This window comes from Artibeus jamaicensis, unplaced genomic scaffold, assembly GCF_021234435.1.
Source record: "Artibeus jamaicensis isolate MK-2021 breed Jamaican fruit bat unplaced genomic scaffold, CSHL_Jam_final contig_685, whole genome shotgun sequence".
Lineage (NCBI taxonomy): Eukaryota > Metazoa > Chordata > Mammalia > Chiroptera > Phyllostomidae > Artibeus > Artibeus jamaicensis.
The window spans coordinates 19199759-19220351 of NW_026521924.1; the positions used below are offsets into that span (position 1 = coordinate 19199759).

General features: G+C 43.0%; 1 protein-coding gene across 5 annotated transcripts; it reads right to left on the minus strand.

Moving 5' to 3' along the window:
- Positions 1-474: 474 nt before the first annotated feature.
- On the minus strand, positions 475-20593 carry DSN1 (DSN1 component of MIS12 kinetochore complex). 5 transcript variants are annotated; one of them, XM_053670997.1, is made up of 11 exons: positions 20440-20593; positions 18555-18603; positions 18017-18308; positions 15725-15798; positions 14843-14915; positions 12494-12581; positions 9580-9639; positions 7405-7479; positions 3092-3239; positions 2120-2207; positions 475-1253 (listed from the first exon to the last, which is right to left on the minus strand). In XM_053670997.1, exons 3-11 carry the CDS (start codon positions 18234-18236, stop codon positions 1150-1152), a joined length of 930 nt encoding a protein of 309 aa, XP_053526972.1. In that variant the 5' UTR covers positions 18237-18308; positions 18555-18603; positions 20440-20593; the 3' UTR covers positions 475-1149. The 5 variants fall into 5 exon arrangements, with proteins under 5 accessions (XP_053526972.1, XP_037020570.2, XP_053526971.1 ...); XM_037164675.2 differs by having other exon boundaries at positions 18017-18337; XM_053670996.1 differs by lacking the exon at positions 20440-20593 and adding an exon at positions 20163-20429 and having other exon boundaries at positions 18017-18337.

Genomic DNA, 20593 nt, shown 5'->3' on the forward strand with positions numbered 1-20593 from the left:
CCCATCTCTCTCTCTTAAAACCTAATGATGTCAAACCCGTTTCAGTGGCTCTGCACTGGCACTCAGCATTCCTACATTACTGTTTTTTTCTTTAGTGTCCCAGAATGCTTCATTCTCTCCCCCATCAGGTGGCTGGAAATGCTGCTGCTTTTGACTCAAATATTCGCCGTTTAACTCCTTCATCTTTCTCGAATCAATTAAAACATCACTTCCAGAGTTGTCTCTTCTTGTTTCCTGTATACCCACTAGACAGTGAGAATCATGTGGGGAGGCCCCATATCTGGGTGTTTTGTTTTGTTTTTTCCTCCTATACACCCACCCCCACCAGTGACCTGGCCTGCAACCCAGGCATGTGCCCTGACTGAGAATAGAACCACAATACTTTGCTTCACAGGCCCATGCTCAACCCACTGAGCTACACCAGCCAGGGCAAACCTTTCCGTTTCTTTTTTGTACACTCAAAATATACATGAAGACAACGAAAAACGTTTAATTATGTACAATTTTATAATGCAGATTATTAACAGAGAACAATAAAAAGGAATACTTAGCCATTTCTTGCCATGATCCAGGACTTAGGATGCTGACTCAATATTAAAAGCTGAAGCAAACTCTGGGCGTCAGGGCATGGAAAATGAGTGGTATTTCCCCAATCTGGACATCTTATGAAGTGATATATGTATCCATATGATATAAACAATGCCTGCGACTTTTCTACCTAAGAGTCACACACACTAGAAAATTACTCTCATTCCTTCACAACCAGAATGCAACTTGACCCCTAAAATGTTTCATTGAATTTGATCCTCAGTGACTTTGGGTATTTCAAAACTTGAAAAAAATCTATACAAGATGAAGATTTGGGAACATAGAGGATATTTAAAATACTAGGCCACTAGTTCTGATGGTCATTCCAAAACAGAAACTTGAAATATTTTGCACATTCTTGGGAAAAGTGTCCATACAACATTCTTTTGGATATATAAATGTTGTCACTTTTAGAATAAAATCAAAGTGCTCTTCAGTCAGCCAGTTATCAAAGGCAGCCGGGTAGCTACCAAGAGTTCAGACAGCCATGCGATCGCCACGAGCTGGCGCATTCTTCCCCTCTCTGCTCTGCAGCACCTTGTGGCAGAAAGATACTTAAGGTCACTGACAAGACTTAGAACAATGTGCGTTGGGTAGGTTTCGTAACTGAAGCTTGAGAAGTTTTCGAGCTGGTGAAGAATCTAACTGTTGTGTGCTTTTTTTCCCTACAGAAGAAAGGAGAAAAAAACAAGTTTCAATTGAATTCAAGTAAGATTTATTGAAAACATACAGTATGAACACTGCCAGACACTGAAGGGCATTAAAATGACAGATAATCTCTGTCCTTAAGGAGACGACAATCTGGTAGGAAAGCCAGCTGTAACTACAACCACACTACAATGTGGTGAATAAGAAAATAAGCCCTGGCTGGTGTAGCACAGTGGACTAAGTGTGAGCCTGTGAACCAAAGGGTGCCAGTTCAATTCCCACTCTGGGCACATGCCTGGGTTGTGGTCCAGGTCCCCAGTAGGGGCATGTGAGAGGCAACTACACATTGATGTTTCATCCCCTCTTTCTCCTTCCCTTCCCGTCTCTAAAAATAAATAAAATCTTTAAAAATATATTTAAAAAACATTAAAAAAAAAAAAAAGAAAAGATGGGGGGTGGGCTGGGATGGGAGTAAAAAAAACTGTACTTGAACAATAATTAAATTTTAAAAAAGAAAAAATAAAGGTATGTATGGCAGTAATTTAAGGCTGAAGCAGGTCAGAAAAAGCTATGGATAAGTATTATCAGTGTCACTTTGTGGATTTTTGAATGACGCAAAGGGGAAAAAGGGCAATGGATATTTCTTCAATCTCAGATGCACTAAAAAAAGACAGTTTGTTGGGATTTAGTCTATTATGCTTCTGTGGAATTCACATCTAGAATTTCCCGTCAACTCTGAGTACTCACACATAATAATTATGGGGGGGTGGGGAACAACCACTTGATGTGGGCCTTACTCTCTGAGACCATGCGCTACAGGCACCTGAGGTGCAGTTTGGATCTGAAGGGTTATCCTTCTGGTCCCCTCAAGAGACATACTCACCGAGCTGTGCTGACATCTTCTGGAAGCACTGGGTACTTTCGTCCATAAAGGCATGCAGCTGCTTCACTGATCCTTGCAGTTCGTCCATCTGCAGATGAAAGACAGCTGTGAGCTGTAACAGTCCATGGCTGCTTCGATGTTCCTCAAACACACCGGGCAAGCCTCTGCTCCCGAGCTGTGCTTGTGCTGCCCTTTCGGCCTGGGACACTTATACCAGACATCTTCTGTTTGCTCCTCCAGATCCACATTCCACTCCTCCACACTGCTCTATTCCCCAGAAGGCTGACCTGGATAACTGCCAACAGGATTCCATGTCCTCTGAGTTCTGGGTGGGTTTGGCCAAGAGGGAGCCCGAGAGGGAGGGAGCTGAATGAGGTCTGGGTAGTTTTACCCAGGCCTGTTCCAGGGAGGACCCTCCTGAGTTAGCTGTGTCTCTCACTGAGGGTCGTGGCCATCCCCTCGGGTGCCCTAGTAACTCTTCCTTTTCTCCTCCCTACAGGTCCAGGGGTAGTATGAGCTCAGCTGTCCTGAAGCCCCCACCCGGTGCCTTCACTAACCCTTGTGGTTTCCCAGTAACCTTCATCCATAGCCCCTTTACAAATAAACTCTACTCGAATTACCCTTTATTAACCCCATTGATACTTGGAATGACAGTCTTCTCTCAAATGTCCTCAGGGCTCACCTCCTCATTTCTTTCTGATCTCTATTAAAATGTCACATTAGAGAAACCCTCATTAACTGCTCTACATAGCAACCTGCTACACGCCTGGTACTCTCTCTCCCTTACGATGCTTTATGAGCGCTTATCACCACATACTTGTTTTTTAAATTGTCTCTCCATGGTTCACCCAGGTAGGGTTAAATATACTTATCTCATCTCATTACACATATTCTCCAGGTCTCTTCATTTCCAAGGGTGACAAGGTGGCAAAGTTGGATAACTGAACCAAATACAAACATGGCCCAACTCACCAGCAACTCCACACAGTCAAAGACTTTGTTCTGGCTCTGCAGTATTTCCTGGTAGTCAGGCTTTGTATTAAGAACCTCACTCTGGGAAGACCTAAGGTATGTTGTAGGTTCCACTTCAACTTCAGTAATTTTTGTTTCGGTCGATTCTCTAAAAATAATAAAATAAAAAAAGAGCTTTCAAGGAATTTCATAATCATTTTCTGGGGAAAATCTGAAAGATTACCTAAGGACAAAAACCTTCAATAAGACTTCATTAATCTGGAGCAATATTCTTCCACCCCACTGTAGACACAGGCTCTACGGTACCCCCTCTTATTAACAAGGGGGTCTGAAACCATTACCCAGTATTAGTTTTTTTTATCTCACTGGACTCCAAGAAATGCTAGAAGCTTCACATCAGTTGACTCCACCTAACTGTAAGGTCAACTTACAAAAAGGACCCCAGCTAGGGTGGAGTAGAGCCAAAGCTTGCTATCCTGAAGTCAATGTCTGTGATCTTTCACCAAAAACTGCTGGGCCACTTCGACCATCTGAATAACTGGATATGATGGAGAGTTCATGAACACTGATGACCCTTTCATAAGAGCAACTACTACAATTTACTGAATGCCAGACACTGCTCAGCACTTTCCATTTAACACTCACCAATGAGAATGAGGTAGGTACTATTATCTCTACTTTTTAAATAAAGATTTTATTTATTTACTTTTAGAGAGGGAAAGGGAGGGAGAAAGAGAAGGAAACATCAATATGTGGTTGCCTCTCATGCACCCCCTACTGGGGACCTGGCCTGCAACCCAGGCATGTGCCCTAGACTGGGAATTGAACCCGCAACACTTTGGTTTGCAGGCCAGCACTAAGGCACTCAATCCACTGGGCCACACCAGCCACAGCCTATTATCTCCATTTTTAAGTGAGGAACTTCAGGCTTAGAGATTAAGTGGCTTGCTCAAGGTCATAGAACAAAGCAGCAATTAGGGTATGAACAGAACAGACTACTAGAAGCATTCCTCTTGACCGATAAGCTATGTCGCATTAAAAGTTTTTAGTCTGGAAAACATGGCTCACTTCCTCACATAACCAGATCAGATTTACAACTAAACCATAGAACAACCATCCTTCAGAACTGTTAGAAATCTAGCTGAATGGAAGTCCTACAACTATGGAATTTAAAAAGAAACCACATTGCCTGGGCTGGTGTAGCTTAGTGGATTGGGCACAGGCCTGTGGACCCAAGGGTCGCAGGTTCAATTCCCAGTCGGGGCACATGCCTGGGCTACAGGCCAGGTTCCCCATGGGGGGCATGTGCAAGGCAACCACACATTGATATTTCTCTCCCTCTCTCTCCCCCTCTGTCTAAAAAGAAATAAAAATATAAAAAACCTACATTGATTATGGTGTGTGTGTGTGGGGGGGGGACTTGAAAAGGGCTGGCCCCACTCCCACGTGCGGCAGATAAAAATCGGGAGGGATTACTCAGGAGCCAGGGATCCCAGCCCCACGCCAGGTCCTCCAGCCCAGATTCCAGTGCCAGGAAGGTAAGTCTCCCTGACTTCTGGTTCTAAAAACCAGCGGAGATTAAGGCTGTATAAACTGGTATCTCAGGCAGTTCCTTTTAAAGGGCCTGTACACAGACATACTCAAACTCACTCCCTTGGCAGCAGATTGAAAGGCATCAGAGACATACAGGGAGGAAATGAACTGTCCAGCATCAGGGCAAGAGCTGGGAGGCAGCTTTCTCCCTGACAAAAGTGCTGGCAAAGGCCACTGTTGCTTTCCTGAGCCCTCCCCACATAGAGCAAGCAGGTGGGCGCCATATCTGAGACTCCATCAACCTGGCTCACACTGCTTGCCCCACTCTGATGATTCCCTGAGGCCCTCTGCCACCCAGCTTTCAGGCCCATCCAAGCTGTTTCCAGTGGCTTTTCCATACGGCTTGTCTTGGCCCATGCTTCAGATTTTCCTAAATTCTCTCAAACAAGCAATATCTGGCTTCAGCAAGCCCCAAGACCTGAACCTCTTGCTAAGTTACCCCAGGCCCAAAATTAACAGTAGCCAGCCTTGGTTCACAGCTTGGCCTCTCCTGGGGACCTCCAAGCCCAGCACAAGTAGCAGCCACCTGCAGATCACTTTGTAGCTCATGCAGTGTGTCCCCAGACAGAATACAGGCAATGGCTGACCTTAGACAGGCCAACAGCAATCAAGGCTCAACTAAAACAGGAGGGTGTACACAGCGCTATCTATGGTGGGCACACCTTGAGTACCCAGCTTAGGTGATAGCAGAGGCTGTGCCAGTGAACCCTATGGGACACCTACTACATTAGGCCACTCTACCAAGCCTGGGAGACATTGCAGCTCTACCTAACACACAGAAAGAAACACAGAGAGACTGCCAAAACAAGAAGACAAACATGGTCCGAATGAAGAAAACAACACCAGAAAAAAATAATAAAATGGAGATGAGCAATCTGTTGGATGCAGAATTCAAAGCACTGGCTACAAGGAACTTAGTGAGGACCTCAACAGAATAAAAAGGAGCCAGTCAGAAATGAAGGATACACTAATTGAAATACAGAACAATTTACAGGGAATCAACAGTAGAGTGAATGAAGCCAAGAATCGAGTCAACAATTTGGAATATAAGGAAGCAGCAAGGAGCCAACAAAATAGCAAGAAGAAAAAAGAATAAAAAAAAATGAGGATAGTGTAAGAAGCCTCTGGAACATTTCAAGTGTGCCAACATTCACATCATGGGGGTGCCAGAAGGAGAAGAGAGAGCAAGAAATTGGAAACCTATTTGAAACAGACATACAAGTCCAAGAAGTGCAGCATCCCAAACAAAATGAACCCAAAGAGACCCACAGCAAACCACATCATAATTAAAATGCCAAAGGTTAAAGAGAGAGAATTTTAAAGGCAGCAAGAGAAAAGCAGTTAGTACCTACAGGGCAGTACCCAAAAGACTGTCAGCTGATTTCTCAAAAAGAAACTTTGCAGAGTAGAAGGGATTGGTAAGAAATATTCAGTGATGAAAAGCAGTGACCTACAAGCAAGATTACTCTCCCCAGCAAAACTATCATTTAGAATAAAAAAATAAAGAACTTCCCAGGCAAGAAAAAAACTAAAGGAGTTCATAACCACCAAACCAGTATTATAAGTTATTAAAGGGTTTTCTTTAAGATACAAAATATAAACAATAAAATGGAGATAAATGCATACCTATCAACAATTGAACCTAAAAACCAAACCAAACCAAAACAAACAAGTAAAACAGAAACAGAATCAGAGATAAAGCTAATGTTTTGATGGTTGCCAGATGGGAGGGGGGACCTGGGGGATGGACTCAAAATGTGAAGGGATTAAGAAATACAAATTGGAAGTCACAGAATAGTCATGGGGATATAAAGTACAGCATAGGGACTAGAGCAGCCAAAGAACACATATGAATGACCCATGGACCTGGGCAACAGTGTGGGGGATTGCCTGAGGAGTTGGGTGTAGGGGGGCAAAGGGGGAAAAATTGGGACAACTATAATAGAATAAACAATAAAATATAATTTAAAAAAGTTTTTACTGTGAAACTGCCATCTTATACATTATTTATCTTCATAAACAGAACATGTAATGAGTGAATAAAAGTAACTGGTTAACTGTCAATGCCCACCTTAGGGAAGTTTTTCAAAACATAGTCCTCAAAGTATCTCTCTACTAAAAGGCCACTTCTGCAATTGGGGTTTTGGCTCCCATTCTACAGTTGGGTTCCTAGCTAAGATTCTGTTTGGAAAAAAAGCTCAAAATCACTTGCTTAGATGGCCAACTAATTAAAAATCTAGCACTTTCCCACTTTCTTGTTCCTTTAAGACCCAGGCACATATCCTCTTTCCATCACCCTTTCGTGTCTTTGCATCTCCATGAAGGCGCTGGCCAGGGTTCTCTCCCACATCTGCAGCTCAAAGGCCATGAGCCCACTGAAGTCCACTGACTACTGTTTTTGGCCCAGCCCCGGGTTTCCGGATACACGGTAGAGATGTGCCTGTCTCCCGCAGGATGTGTGATGGCAGCCAAAGACACAAAACATAGGCAGTTCTGTTTTTTTATTGTAAATAGTGATATCAACTCCTTTTCCTTTCCCTGACTCTCCATTTAAGGTCAGAGAGTACCAATACATATTTTACAGATCGTTGATGAGTTGATTAGCCTATGAGGAAGGGTTCATCACTCAATTCAATTTGTATAACAGAACTGAAACCAATTCAAATCAAACTCCTCAAGGTAAAATGATAGCTTCTGATTTTTCCAGTCATAGATCTAACCTGGATACGATCTCTTCAGCTTCCTTCTGGTAGTGCAGCAAGAGTTGATCCCACGTCTGACGTTCTAAAGAAAACCTACAGAATAAAGAAAAAATTCTGTTAATTTTTGATGATCTCATTGTCTAGTCTGGCTCTAAGGTTTGAATTAAAGGTCATTAAAAGATTAGAGAGACTTCTGCCAAGATGGAAGCATGGGTGGAGACTCCATGCCTTCTCGCACAATCAAATTTATAGACAACAAAATTTTAGCAGCAGAAAACACAGCCAAAACACAAAAATTGAACTTTTTGGAAGTCTGATAACAATTAATTCTTCAGCCGGACTGGTAAGAGGGGTGAAGCCAGCAGCTGGTGGAGCGGGGTTGCACAGGAAAACTCGGTCAGACGGACTCAGGCACTCGGATCCCAGGCGTGAGGTTGCAACGGGTGGACCCAGCGAGGGTGCAGGGCAGCAGGCAGACCATGGTCACACATTCGCAGGCAGATAGACCGACAAGGGAGTGAGCAGTGAGACTGACTGAGCAGGCCCCAGCGGTGGGAAGCAGCAGAGGGGGCCGCCATTGCCCCGCTCTGACCCCGCCCCCACATACAGCATCACAACCCAGAAACTGGGTTACCCCGCCCTGGTGAATACCTAAGGCTTTACCTCATACATAACAGGCTCCAACAGACCAAAACATTATGGCTCAAGATCATCTCAAAGCCCCAGAGCCCATAACTCTAAGCGATGAAGAAATAGCCAAACTTTCAGGTGCACAGTTCAAAGCACTGGTGATCAGGATACTCACAGAACTGGTTGATTTTAGTCACAAATTAGAGGAACACATGAAGGCAAAACTAATTGAAATGAAAGGAATTGCACAGGAAACCAATAGTGATGGAAAGGAAACTGGGACTCAAATCAAGGGAGTGGACCAAAAGGAAGAAAAAAAAGACCAAACAGAAAAGAATGAAGAAACAAGAATTCAAAAAAATGAGGAGAGGCTTAGGAACATCCAGGACATCTTTAAATGTTCCAACATCTGAATTATAGGGGTACCAGAAGGGGAGAAGAACAGCCACCAGTGGAAAACATATTTGAACAAATAATAAAGGAGAAATTCCCCAATCTGGCAAAGGAAATAGACTTCCAGGAAATCCAGGAAGCTCAGAGAGTCCCAAAGAAGTGGACCCAAGAAGAAATACACCAAGGCACATCATAATTAAATTAGCCAAGATTAAAATGAAGGAGAGAATCCTAGAAGCAGCAAGAGCTAAGGGGGCAATCACCTACAAAGGAGTTCCCATCAGACTGTCAGCTGATTTCTCAAAAGAGACCTTATAGGCAAGAAGGGGCTGGAAAGAGGTATTCTAAGTCATGAAATCCAAAGACCTACATCCAAGATTGCTCTATCCAGCAAAACTTTCATCTAGAATGGAAGAACAGATAAAGTGCTTCTCACATAAGATCAAATTCAAGGAGTTCATCATCACCAAGCCCTTATTACATGAAATGTTAAAGGGACTTATCTAAGAAAAAGAAGATAAAAAAGATGAATAGTGAAAGGACAGCAAACTCACAGTTATTAACAACCACACCTAAAACAAAAGCAAACTAAGGGGACAGCTAGATCAGGAGCAGAACCATAGAAATGAAGATCTCATGGACGGTTAGCAACAGGGGAGTGGGAGGAGGGGAAGGGGGGAGAAGGTACAGAAAATAAGTAGCATAGACAGTAGGTAGAAAATAGACAGGGGGGAGGGCAAGAATAGTATGGGAAATATAGAATCTAAAGAACTTGAGACACATGATCATAAACTAAAGGGGGGAATGGTGGGGGCAGGGGGTGCAGGGTGGAGGGGAATGAAGGGGTGGAGATAGAACAACTGTAATGGCATAATCAATAAAATCAAATAAAGTTGAAAAAAAAAAGAAATTAGAAACCATGACTGATTTAGAGGATATTATTAATAAAATTAAACATGAGTTCTTAAAACCTGTAACATCCTTATTGCCCAGACTCCTTTCTATGAAATTGCCCATCAGTTCAGCCCTAAGATCCACACAGCTTTCTAACTTCTAATGTTGCTACACTAGCAGTCACACTCAACAACATGTTTATTATTCTCCCAGGGTTAGTTATTTTACCCAAAGGAATTTAGATTTTCTAACAAAGGTTCACTCATTTTCACTCACTTTGTTATGTATTCCTTCATCTCAGCCACTGATGTTTCCAAGGACAAATCTGATGCTTTTCTAGGATATAGAATTATGAGATTAACACACATCTTTCAAGAGCACTTGCTTTTAATATGACACTTTACATAACTTTAAAGGCAACAAAACACATCCAGAATTTACCTTTTTAAAAAATATAAATATATTTATTTACTGATTACACAGAAACTAAGGGGATGGGGAAACAGAGAGGGAGGGGTGGGGAGGGAGAGAAAGAGAGGGGGAGAGAGAAACATCGACATGGGAGAAACATCAATCGGTTGCCTTCCATACATGCCGCAGTGGGGGATAGAACACAGAACCTAGGCATGTGCCCCGACTGGGAATTGAACCTGCAACCTTTCAGTTTATGGGACAATGTTCCAACAGAGCCAAACCAGTCAGGGCCAGAATGTATCTTTGAACAATATTTACTCTTGGATTCTCACTTTTATACTATGTCTCATCTTTTATTTCTCTCATAAATTCCAATTCACACATAGCCAGACGAACCCTTCTTAAAGTATTCCTTTAACCCTGAATATCTGGGGTTTTCAATCTTTCAACTTCCACATTTTTCAATCTCTTCCCCTTCCACTATCAATACCTTAAGATCTTTTAAGGCTCAACAATGTTTTTTGCATATGACTATGTCTTCCTCCTTAAACTAAAGCTATTGCTGGACAGCAGTTATATTTTACTTATACCAATGGCTCAACTCAGCTGGGTGATTAATCTTAATGGAAAAGCACTGAAAATGCCAAACTTCTGCAGACTACTTGGTTCTCTACCCGACAAAGGCAAACAAGTCGTTCCACCTTTCATGTTTTTCTACCAAGGCCTACAACACACAGCCGCCGCCACTGCTGGCTGAGACGCAGCAGCCTATGGCTTACATATGCTGCATTAAAAAAGATGCTCAGCCCTGGCCGGTGTGGCTCAGTGGACTGAGCGCGGGCCTGTGAAGCAAAGGGCCACCGGTTCGGTTCCTGGTCGGGGCACATGCCTGGGTTGCAGGCCGGGTCCCCGGTGGGGGGCATGCAGGAGGCAACCACACATTGATGTTTCTCTCCTTCTCTTTCTCCCTCCCTTCCCCTTTCTCTAAAAATAAATAAATAAAATATTAAAAAAAAAAAAAAAGATGCTCAGTTGGCTCTGGCTGGTGTGGCTCAGTGGATTGACTGCTGGCCTGGGAAGCAAAGGGTCACTGGTTTAATTCCCTGTCAGGGCATATGCCTGGGTTGTGGGTCAGGTCCCCAGTAGGGGCCGTGCAAGAGGCAACCACATGGCGATGTTTCATTCCCTCTCTCTCTTTTTTTAAAAAATTTTTAAAATTTACTTTTTATTTTTTTAATAATTTAAAAAATTTTTTTATTTATTTATCTTTAGAAGAGAAGGGAAGGAGAGAAGAAGAGAAATATCAATGTATGGTTGCTCTTGGTGCGTCCCCTGTTGGGAACTGGCCTGCAACCCAGGCATGTGCCCTGACGGGGAATTGAACGAGATATTTTGGTTCACAGGCCCATGCTCAATCCACTGAGCTACACCAGCCAGGGCTTTCCTTCTCTTAAAAAAAAAAAAAAAAAGATGCTAAATTGAACCAAAATAATTTTTTTATTTTTATTACTCAAAAAACCTTGATTTTTAATTTAGCTTTCTGACTGTGCTTGTGCCTTCAACACTTGCACAAGTTTTCTGCTCCTCGGTAAGGAAAGCAGGCTTGATTCTGTGGCGGACGGATTTAGCACACCGGATCCACCACAGGCCCCGCGGACGTGTTTTTGCGGTTTAGACAACCTCATTAGAACTCTAGGTCTCACGGCACGAGCTCCCTGAAGTCGGCCTGGGCACATTCCACAGGCAGATTTTGGCGCTTTCCCAACCTTCTTGGTGCAGAGGTAAACAATTCTACCACCGGAGCCTTGGGGCAGCTGCGCTTTGCTGGAGGTGCGCTGCCGGACAGCTGCCAGCACGTGTCAAGTGGCGGACCGTTCTGAACGCCTGAGGACACGGTCCGGGGAAGAGTGAGACAAAGTATCTTCCATTTCCTGAATAGCAACGTTAAGTCTAAGGATGGACGGAAAAGCAGACCTTGGCACAGTCAAAACTAAAAACTTTATGATGTAAGCTCTAGTGACAAGATGTATTGCGAGGCAAGGGGTAGAGGGCTGGGCCCCACCCCTATATAGGAACGGAGAAGGAGTGGGATTTCTAAATTACTCTTAATATTCAATTGTTTGTTGACAGCTAACGAACATAAGTTGCACGGCTAGCAGAGACCTGAAGAATGCTTTTCCTTTCATCTTCCCGTGGCAGGTTCCTTCTCACCATTCAGGTCTTACAGGTCTCAGTTCGAAGGTCAATTCATTGAAGGTCTTTTCTGAGACCTGACTAACCCACCCTCTCAGATCACTATTACTGACTTCCTAGATCACTACCTTAAACCATTATCTATGTACTTGTTTGATTGTCTCTCCTATAAAATATATCAGAACAGAGAATTTGTTTGACTTAGTTATCACCTACAACTCCAACATCTAGAAAGCCTGGCATGTAGAAGATGCTGGATAAATGTTTCCTGTTTTTTTTAAGATTTTATTTATTTATTTTTAGAGAGGGGGAGTGAGGGAGAAAGAGAGGAAGAGTAGCACTGGTGTGAGTAAGTAGCATCAATCAGTTGCCTCCTGTATGTGCCCTGGCCAGGACCCAACCTGCAACCCAGGCATGTGCCCTGGGCGGCATCTGAAATGGGGACATTTCCCTTTGCAGGACGATGCCCAGCCAACTGAGTCACACCAGTCAGGGCTGGATAAATGTCTCTTGAGTAAATGAACAACTAATTATAATAAAAGGTCTTAAAGTATAATTTAGAACAGAAGGCAATTGAACTCACCCTTTTGAATCCTCAAAACATTTCTGTAGAGTTCCATTACTTTCTAGTCCATCTGCAAAATGTTTCAACTCTTCAGAAAGAGAAGATGCTGGAGAGAATAAAATTACATGTTATAAAGAGAACATAAATTTTCACAGCAAGATGCTGACAGAGACATTAACACACGTAAGGTGGTCCCAGCTCTAGGTTTCCCTCTCACCCATTAAAAAAAGTGGCATAAATATGCAAAGTTTTTTTCCCTTTGAGTAGGTTTAGATAAAATGAAAGACAATTCTTCTTCATGGCATTTATTGGCAGTGTTTTTTTTTTTTAATATCTGACTGGTGAAAAAGCAGTTGAAAAGGTTTATCTGCATTGACATTTCATTCTTTTCAACAGATCTGAGCTGCTAGCACTGAAAGGAAATCTATCAGAAAAGTTAGGCAACAGAAAAGAGTGTAACAGAAAATGCTGAAGTCGAATAAAGAATTACAGGCAGCCCTGACTTGTGTGGCTCAGCTGGCTGGGCGTTGTTCTGCAAAGCAAAGCATCACCGGTTTGATTCCCAGTCAGGGCATATGCCTGAGTTTCAGGTTCAGTCCCCAGTCGAGGTGTGTGCGAGAGGCAACTGATCAGTGTTTCTCTCACACATCCATATTTCTCTCCCTCTTTCTCCCTCCCTTCCCCTCTCTCTAAAAATACATAAGGTAGAGCTCGGGCCTGCGAACCAGACAATCGCGGTTCGATTCCCAGTCAGGGCACATGCCTGGGTTGCCGGCTGGTTCCCTGCAGGCCAGTTCCCAGCAGAGGATGCACGAAAGGCAACTATACATTGATGTTTCTCTCCCTCTCTCCTTCCCTTCCCCTCTAAAGATAAATAAATAAAATCTTAAAAAAAAAAAGATTTTATAAAAATACATAAGGTAAAAACAGTTCTGTGCTATACCTTCAGGTGAAAAAATGAAGAAGGGAAAGGATGTTAAATAGCCATCAAGACAGCCTTGACATCTCTATTCTAATTACAGTGATGGTCCAATTCTGAGATAGTTTTTAATTCTCACCCGAGGCCGTGCCCATTAATTCCCGAGAGAGAGGGAGATGCAGAGAGACAGAAACCTCAAGGTGAGAGAACGGCAATAGGTTACTTCCTGAATGTGCCCAGAAGGGGGACCAAACCTGCAACCTAGGCCTTTGGCCTGATCAGGAATCCAATCTGCGATCTTTCAGTTTATAGAATGACGCTCCAAGGAACTGAGCCACACAGGCAGGGCTGAGGTAAACAAAATTTTTTTAAAGATTTTATTTATTTAATTTTAGAGTGGGGAAGGGAGAGAGAAAGAGAGGGAGAGAAACATCAATGTGTGGCTGCCTCTCACATGACCCCCACTGGGGACCTGGCCTGCAACCCAGGCATGTGCCCTGACTGGGAATCAAACCGGCAGCTTTTTGGTTCACAGGCCCATGCTCAATCCACTGAGCTATGTCAGCCAGGGCGATAAACAATTTTAATTAACAAGTCTGAGTTCGTGTATTTTCTAGGTTTTTTAAGTGGGTAACATTGAGTATTCTGACCCTGGATGATTTCATAGCTACTGAATGAAGAATAGCTACTTCCTAGAAAGCTAAAAATTAGTTCCTGGAAAAGAATATTTATAACTTATATCACAGATAAACAGCTACTTTCCTTAATAGAGTTACTATAAATCAATACAAAATGCCAACATGTCAATTTTCAAAAATGAGCAAAGGATATATGAACAGAAAGTGAAGGACATATGGTTCTAAATAATATTTTAAAATGCTCATTCTCTCCCTGGCTGGTATGGCATCCGCCCGTGAACCAAAGGGTTGCCACTTTGATTCCCAGTCAGGGCACATGCCTGGCCTGCAGGCCAGGTCCCCAGTAGAGGGCATATGAGAGGCATCCACACATTGATGTTTCTCTCCCTGTCTTTCTCCCTTTCTTCCCCTCTGTCTAAAAATAAATAAAGTCTTAAAAAGGAAAAACAAAAGACGAGGTAAGTAACAGTGCAGAGAGTTTAACTGATTTTAATGTCTAATTGTTTGCAAATGCAGTATCTCTTCAATGATATGTAAAAAGCTGGTGGTTGTAGTTGCCTCTGTGGAGAGGAGCTACAAATTGGGTCTGGGGTGGGAGGCAGGCTTACTTTTCACTTTTATACCTTCTGAACTTCATTAGCATATATTCTTTTTTTAATGCAATTTCAAAAAAAAAAAAAAAGAAAAGGGGGCTGGTTTTGTAAGGTAGCAGCTCCTGCGAATGGGGGTCTGGAAAGTGGGGCCTCTACTAACTTTAACAGAAAGTACAGCTCAAGGTCAACGCTCGCTTGTCTATTCTTAGCAACTTACCTTTGGCTCTAAAACTTTCAAGACTGAAGCCCTCCGTGTCCTTTAGGAAAGGTTCAAGTTTCTGAACAGAGAACTAAATAAAGAAAAGCATTTTTAGTAAACAACAACCAAAATTTTCCATTCCAGTCCCAATGAAGTTTGTGTAATTTTATGATGTTTAATAAATATGAAGTAAACATGATATAATTTTTATACCTAAGATTTTTAAAATAATCAAATAGCTCAGGAAAATACTTGTTGGTAAGACTGTATGTTTTGATTTTTGGTTTGAGAAAAAAGTGGTCATTTCACACAAATGACTTGCTTATCTGAACTCATATAATAAACAGCTAGCTATAGAATACCGACTTAGTATATACTCAGACCTCAAATGTTTGCTTTAGCTTAGATTTTGACTTCCACTCACTTTAAATTACCATTATTTCCTGTCATTTGCTGCCAATGGCAGAAGATATTAGGCTGGGGAATTCTCTCACTGTTAGCTGCTCAGTTAGCAGCAGCAGCACCAATGGGACAGAGAGCCTAGTCCAGACCAAATCAGCCCCTGGGAATAATCTGGCTTCTACATTAGTCCCAACTCGAGAGAAACATCTTTTAATTTTAACAGACGCATCACACAGCACTGGGACTGTCATAGTAAGTTAAAAGGGGGGGGGGGGGCTTAGGCCAGGCACAGTGTCGTCCCGCTGTGTCAAGGTTGTGGGTTTGATCCCAGTTAAGGCACATACAAGAAGCAACTAATGAATATATAGACAAGTGGAATAACAAATCACCGTTTCCCTCTCTTATATCAATAAATAAGAATAAATAATAAAAATAAATAATAAGTAACAAATAATAAAGGGCAAGAAGAAAAGCATTTCCCAGTCCTGAAAATCTCACCTGGAAGCTGGAAAGCAGGAGTGAGCGAAGCCGCTTGCTTTCTGCTAGATCGACACTGATGGACCTGCTGAGCTCTAACACAGAGACACCACATTCAGGGAGCGGGGCAGCCACACAACTAGCCACACAACTAGCCAAGCAAGGCACCTGGAATCTCCCTCCCTCTGGATGCAGTCCAGCTTAAGGCAAGAATGCCCACAAGCAGCCTTCTCTGATTAAAGGAAGAATTCATACATGGTCACATCTGATTTTTTCACAATTACCAAGGAATGCAATTTTACCCATTTGTGCATCCTAGTTTTAAAGTTTTATGGACCTTTCATGTAATACATTAAAATCTTGTCTTTTTAAACAAGGTGGACAAATAACTTTTTTGCTATTTTATATTCACTGTTCAAAGAAAGGAGATGGGAATATTTGAGCATTTCTATGACAGGCCCTTAGGTGGGCTTTAAATACACTGTCTTAAGGGTCCTCTTAAAATCTATGAGCTCCACTTTACAGATGGGGAAACTGAAGCTCAGAGGGGAGATGACTTGTTTGAAGCCACAAACTGGTGAAGCAAGAATTCAATCACAAGTCTGTCACCAAAACCTATGTTTTTCCCAGTAATACCATGACGTCATCTACAATATGACCTAATGACATTAATGGTAATTTGTTGAACACTTGTTTTAAAAGGCTTTATTAAACGCTATACACACCTCAGTAAAACTTGAGGCAAATATCTTATCTGTTTTATTTTACAGACGATGACACTGAGGCACAAAAAGTGGGTAGTAGGTGACTCGCCCAAGGTCACATGGTGAAGCAGCCTGAATTGGACAGGCATTTTACATAATTATGCCACTGAATCCTCAAACAAGTACAGGATGGAGACATGTTTTTCCAATTACGTCCATTTAAAAACATCAGTTATTGCCCTGGGTGGCATGGCTCAGGCAATTGAGCACTGGCCTGAGAACCAAAAGGTTGCCAGTTTGATTCCCTGTCAGGGTCTGGGTTACAGGCCAGGTCCCCGGTGAGGGGGGTGCAAGAGGCAACCACACAATGTTTCTCTCTCTCTCTCCCTTCCCCTTCCTCTAAAAATAAATAAATAAAACATCAGTTATTATATAGCAAAGGAAGTTTACTTTGACAATTTGAGAGATACGTGTGTGTCTTTTCGTTCTCTACTTTCAGGTGGTTTTGTTTGTAAAGTTCTGTTTCTTCTCTTGACAACTTCTCACTGCTGTTAGTCAAGAACAACGGAATACCCTCTGCCTATAACCAAAGAAATCTAGCAGTTGGCCAGGAATAACTGGAAGAAAAATCAATCTTACTATACAGTGATTTTCTGAGACACAGATTTTCAGGTCCACATGCTCTGGAAGGGAGATAAAGGCTGGGGTAATCCTAGGGAACTGCTGATGCTTTCTGGGCACATCGATGGAGTAAAGCACATGAGCATAACTGTGGCAGCAATTTTCTGATATGCTAAAGGGCTGTTTTTACCCAGACTTCCTGTTAGACAGCAGGCCATCTGGAAGTGAGGTAACAGCTCTAAAATAATCACAATAGCTTAACTTTTAAGCTATTTACCACATGCCAAGTACTGTGTTATATATCAATTTGTTTACTACTCACACAATCCTGTAAAAATAGGTCTTATCTCATCCCACTTACTGAAAAGGACTATTAAGACAGAGAAAATAACCTGCCTCAGGTCACACGGCTTTTTCTGAAACATGCCAGACTTTCCACATTAAATCCTGTGCATCAACACTCACTGAAATGTAGTTATTATTACAAATGTATACAAAATCACATTCAACTATGACATGTCTAAAAACTTGCTTTTCACTCTAGATATTTTTATGAGTATCTTGCCTCTGAGATATTTTGTTATAAAGCCTGAAAGGTAGCAACCCATGTACCTTCCATTCCACTTTAGGACATGAAGCAGAAAGCCACAGGAAGAAATCTCAATACCTCTAATCCCAACAGAGGTGTGTTGGACAGCTGTAAACCAGAACTATTGTTCATGGTGTAAATTACAATGGGCAGCTAGGTAATAACATGACGTAAAATCATTAATAGTGAACACTTACTAGGTGTTTGACACAGTACTCATCATCTTAGATTGTTCCTCTTTTAGATGAGGAAACAGACTCAGAGACATGATGTGATTTACTCAGTCACATGGCTAATCAGTAGCAAAGTCAAGTCTGTCTCACCATGCTTTCTGCCCTGCCTCACTGCCACATTTTAGCTGAGCTGCAACTCCACTGTCGTATAGACGCAGCACCCCACCTGTGATGCCCTGATGAAAGGGAGGCAGTGACTTCCGCCTGTTCATTCCTTTCATACTTGCTCGCCGCCAGGACTGCCTTCTGTCTTGATGATGGGCAGACTGCTCTTGGGGAAACAAACGAAGGGACCTGGACTGAAGTGCTTCCTCGTGGCTGAGATCACAACTTCCCCCTTTTTCACAGCCAATGGGAATCCTTTCCTTTGAAACGCCTTGAGTCATCTCCAGGGAGGCAGGCAATCTGTCACACACTTCCACAGGGCTGGGATTTGATTCCGATTGATGAGCCTGAGCCTTAGATGTAACCGGTTCCTCTTGTAGCACTTGTTATAAAAAAGTCAAAATATAAGATCAAACCCACCACAACCAAGTTTTGGTACAAAAAGATGGAAAAAGAAAACATATGACCCAGATCATGGAAACACTTTGGAAGCACCTGTGCAAATACATGAATATGTGATTCCAACTCCACGAAGAGCCGGGAAAGCATTTGAGTATAGTTGAGAAATCTGAACCCAAGGTAAAAAGAACAATACTCACCTTCTACAGTCTCTGATCTGGTCCCCGAAGTCATCCTGCCTGGAGAACCCTAAAACAGGAAAATGAGGTGATCTGTTCTACGCATTCAGCCCATCTCGCTGGGGTTTTACTACACTAGAATAGGCCTTGTGTTTTCCAGCCTCTCAATTATCAGTCTCTGTCCCATGAAATTTACCTACTGACAAGGCCCAGCCCAATGCTGCTTCACCCACCACTTCCACAAAGACTATCAGCGGGGTTGTCACCTCCAGTTCACTAGAAACACTCATATATCCCTGAACACATAACCTATCTTATTGCCACATTATTTTGTGCTTAACTAGCCCCTAATTTCCTAATTCAGTCGATGGCATTATGACCTAAGTGGTCTTCCAAACTAGAACAATCACATCATCCTCTACTTTTTATTCTTAACTCTTCAGACCCAAAAATCCATCCATTCTACCTCCAACAGTCTCTCTAAATCTTTTTAAAAATTAAATTTATTAAAGTGACATTGGTTAATGACATTATCTAAATTTCAAGTGTACAACTTTATAATACGATGTCTATATACTGCACTGTGTGTTCATTGTCCTAAGTCTAGACCTCTTCCATCACTATACAGGGCCGAGGGGGGCAAAGTATGTTTACAGTTGTTCGTATGGAAAAATACATTAATAATAGTACAACAGTAAACTGTTTTGCATATTATACCCTTTATCCTCTCCCTATCCCCCTCTGGTAACTGCAATTCTCTTGTTTGTGTCTATGAGTTTGACTCTCAATCTTTTCTCCACTTCCAGTTCCTAGTTTATTTCAGGTCCGGTAATTTCCAACACCTCCACCCACTCTCCACCCAATAATCTAACAATCTGTCTGCTAGTTTTCCTGCATCCAATACTGCTCCTCTCCTATCCGTCCCTTAGACAGTAGCAAAGATTTTTCCAGTGTATTCAACAGTTTTCATAAGCTGGTCCCAACCTACCCATCCATTCCCGCCACTCTCTCCTGCCACTTCCCTTCCTGTACCACGTTCGAATCTTTGCACATATGGCCTGTCCAACCTACTCATCCTGCCCAAACTAGCTTAAATGTGAAGCTTTCACACCACTTCTCTTTGGCAGAGTTGGTTACTCCACCCCTTGGCCTCCCTAGCACTAGCTGCCAAGCCTGATTCCAAGTCTGTCCCCCCAGCCAGACTGTATTTGTATTCCTTAGTGCCTGTCACCAAGGACTGACTGAGGCATTTCTACATCAGCCATGCTTACCCTTCCCTCCCAGCAAAAATCTGTAGGGAAGGGGGTTGCTTAATGAATATCTGGAGGGACGACGTGGAAAAGAGAACAAGAACGGATAGGTCAAAGAGCTAAGTCCCCGCAGTTATGACTATCACGTATTCAAGCCTGGGCGATACCAGCAACAGCTGTCATTAGTTAAGTTTCTTGTTAGACATATTATATGCCAGGGCCAGTGTTGTATGTGAGTGCTTTATTTGCATCATTATCTCATTAGCCCATTTAATCCTTTCCACAGCTCCATAAGCATTAATACTATCTCTCACCCCTCGTTGTAGATAGAGGAACTGAAGTTCGGAGGGCAAAAGCCAGGCCCAAGCTAGTTACGCACCCAGTCTGGGGCAGAGGCGGAATTCTGTGATCCAGCCCTACCCTTCAGCCACTGTTCAGGAGTCTGGACCACTGGCTCTGCAGACATGGCAAGGGAGGGGCGCGGGCGGTCCTCGGGTTTCCTCTCGGCCAGGGTAGGCCGCAGCACCCTGAGACACCCCTACTGCTCGCTGTGGGTTAGCGGCGATCGGCTTGGAGTGGGCCGAGGTCAGACGCCCAATGGGCGGGTGCGGGAGTGAGTGGAGGAGCGTCCGGGGAAAGGTATGCGACTTCCTCACCTCGGAGTGATGCCCGTCCATTCTGAAGTCTCTGTTCTTCAAATACAAGATTGCAGGTCACTCTCTGCGGCCACCGGTCATACCTGGACCCCCGGGCCTCTCGCTCCCAGTACCGGTCCCGTACATTTTCCGCAGACCACGCCCCAAGCAACGG

Bases quoted from the DNA above. Each gene is read 5' to 3' on its own strand.
- DSN1 (XM_053670996.1), bottom strand. From the start codon at position 20,249: ATGTCTGCAGAGCCAGTGGTCCAGACTCCTGAACAGTGGCTGAAGGGT. The intron at 18,338-18,554 runs GTGAGTATTGTT...TTTTATAACAAG, and splicing joins CAGATCAGAGACTGTAGAAG to TGCTACAAGAGGAACCGGTT. The intron at 2,208-3,091 runs GTGAGTTGGGCC...TTTCATCTGCAG, and splicing joins TTGACTGTGTGGAGTTGCTG to ATGGACGAACTGCAAGGATC.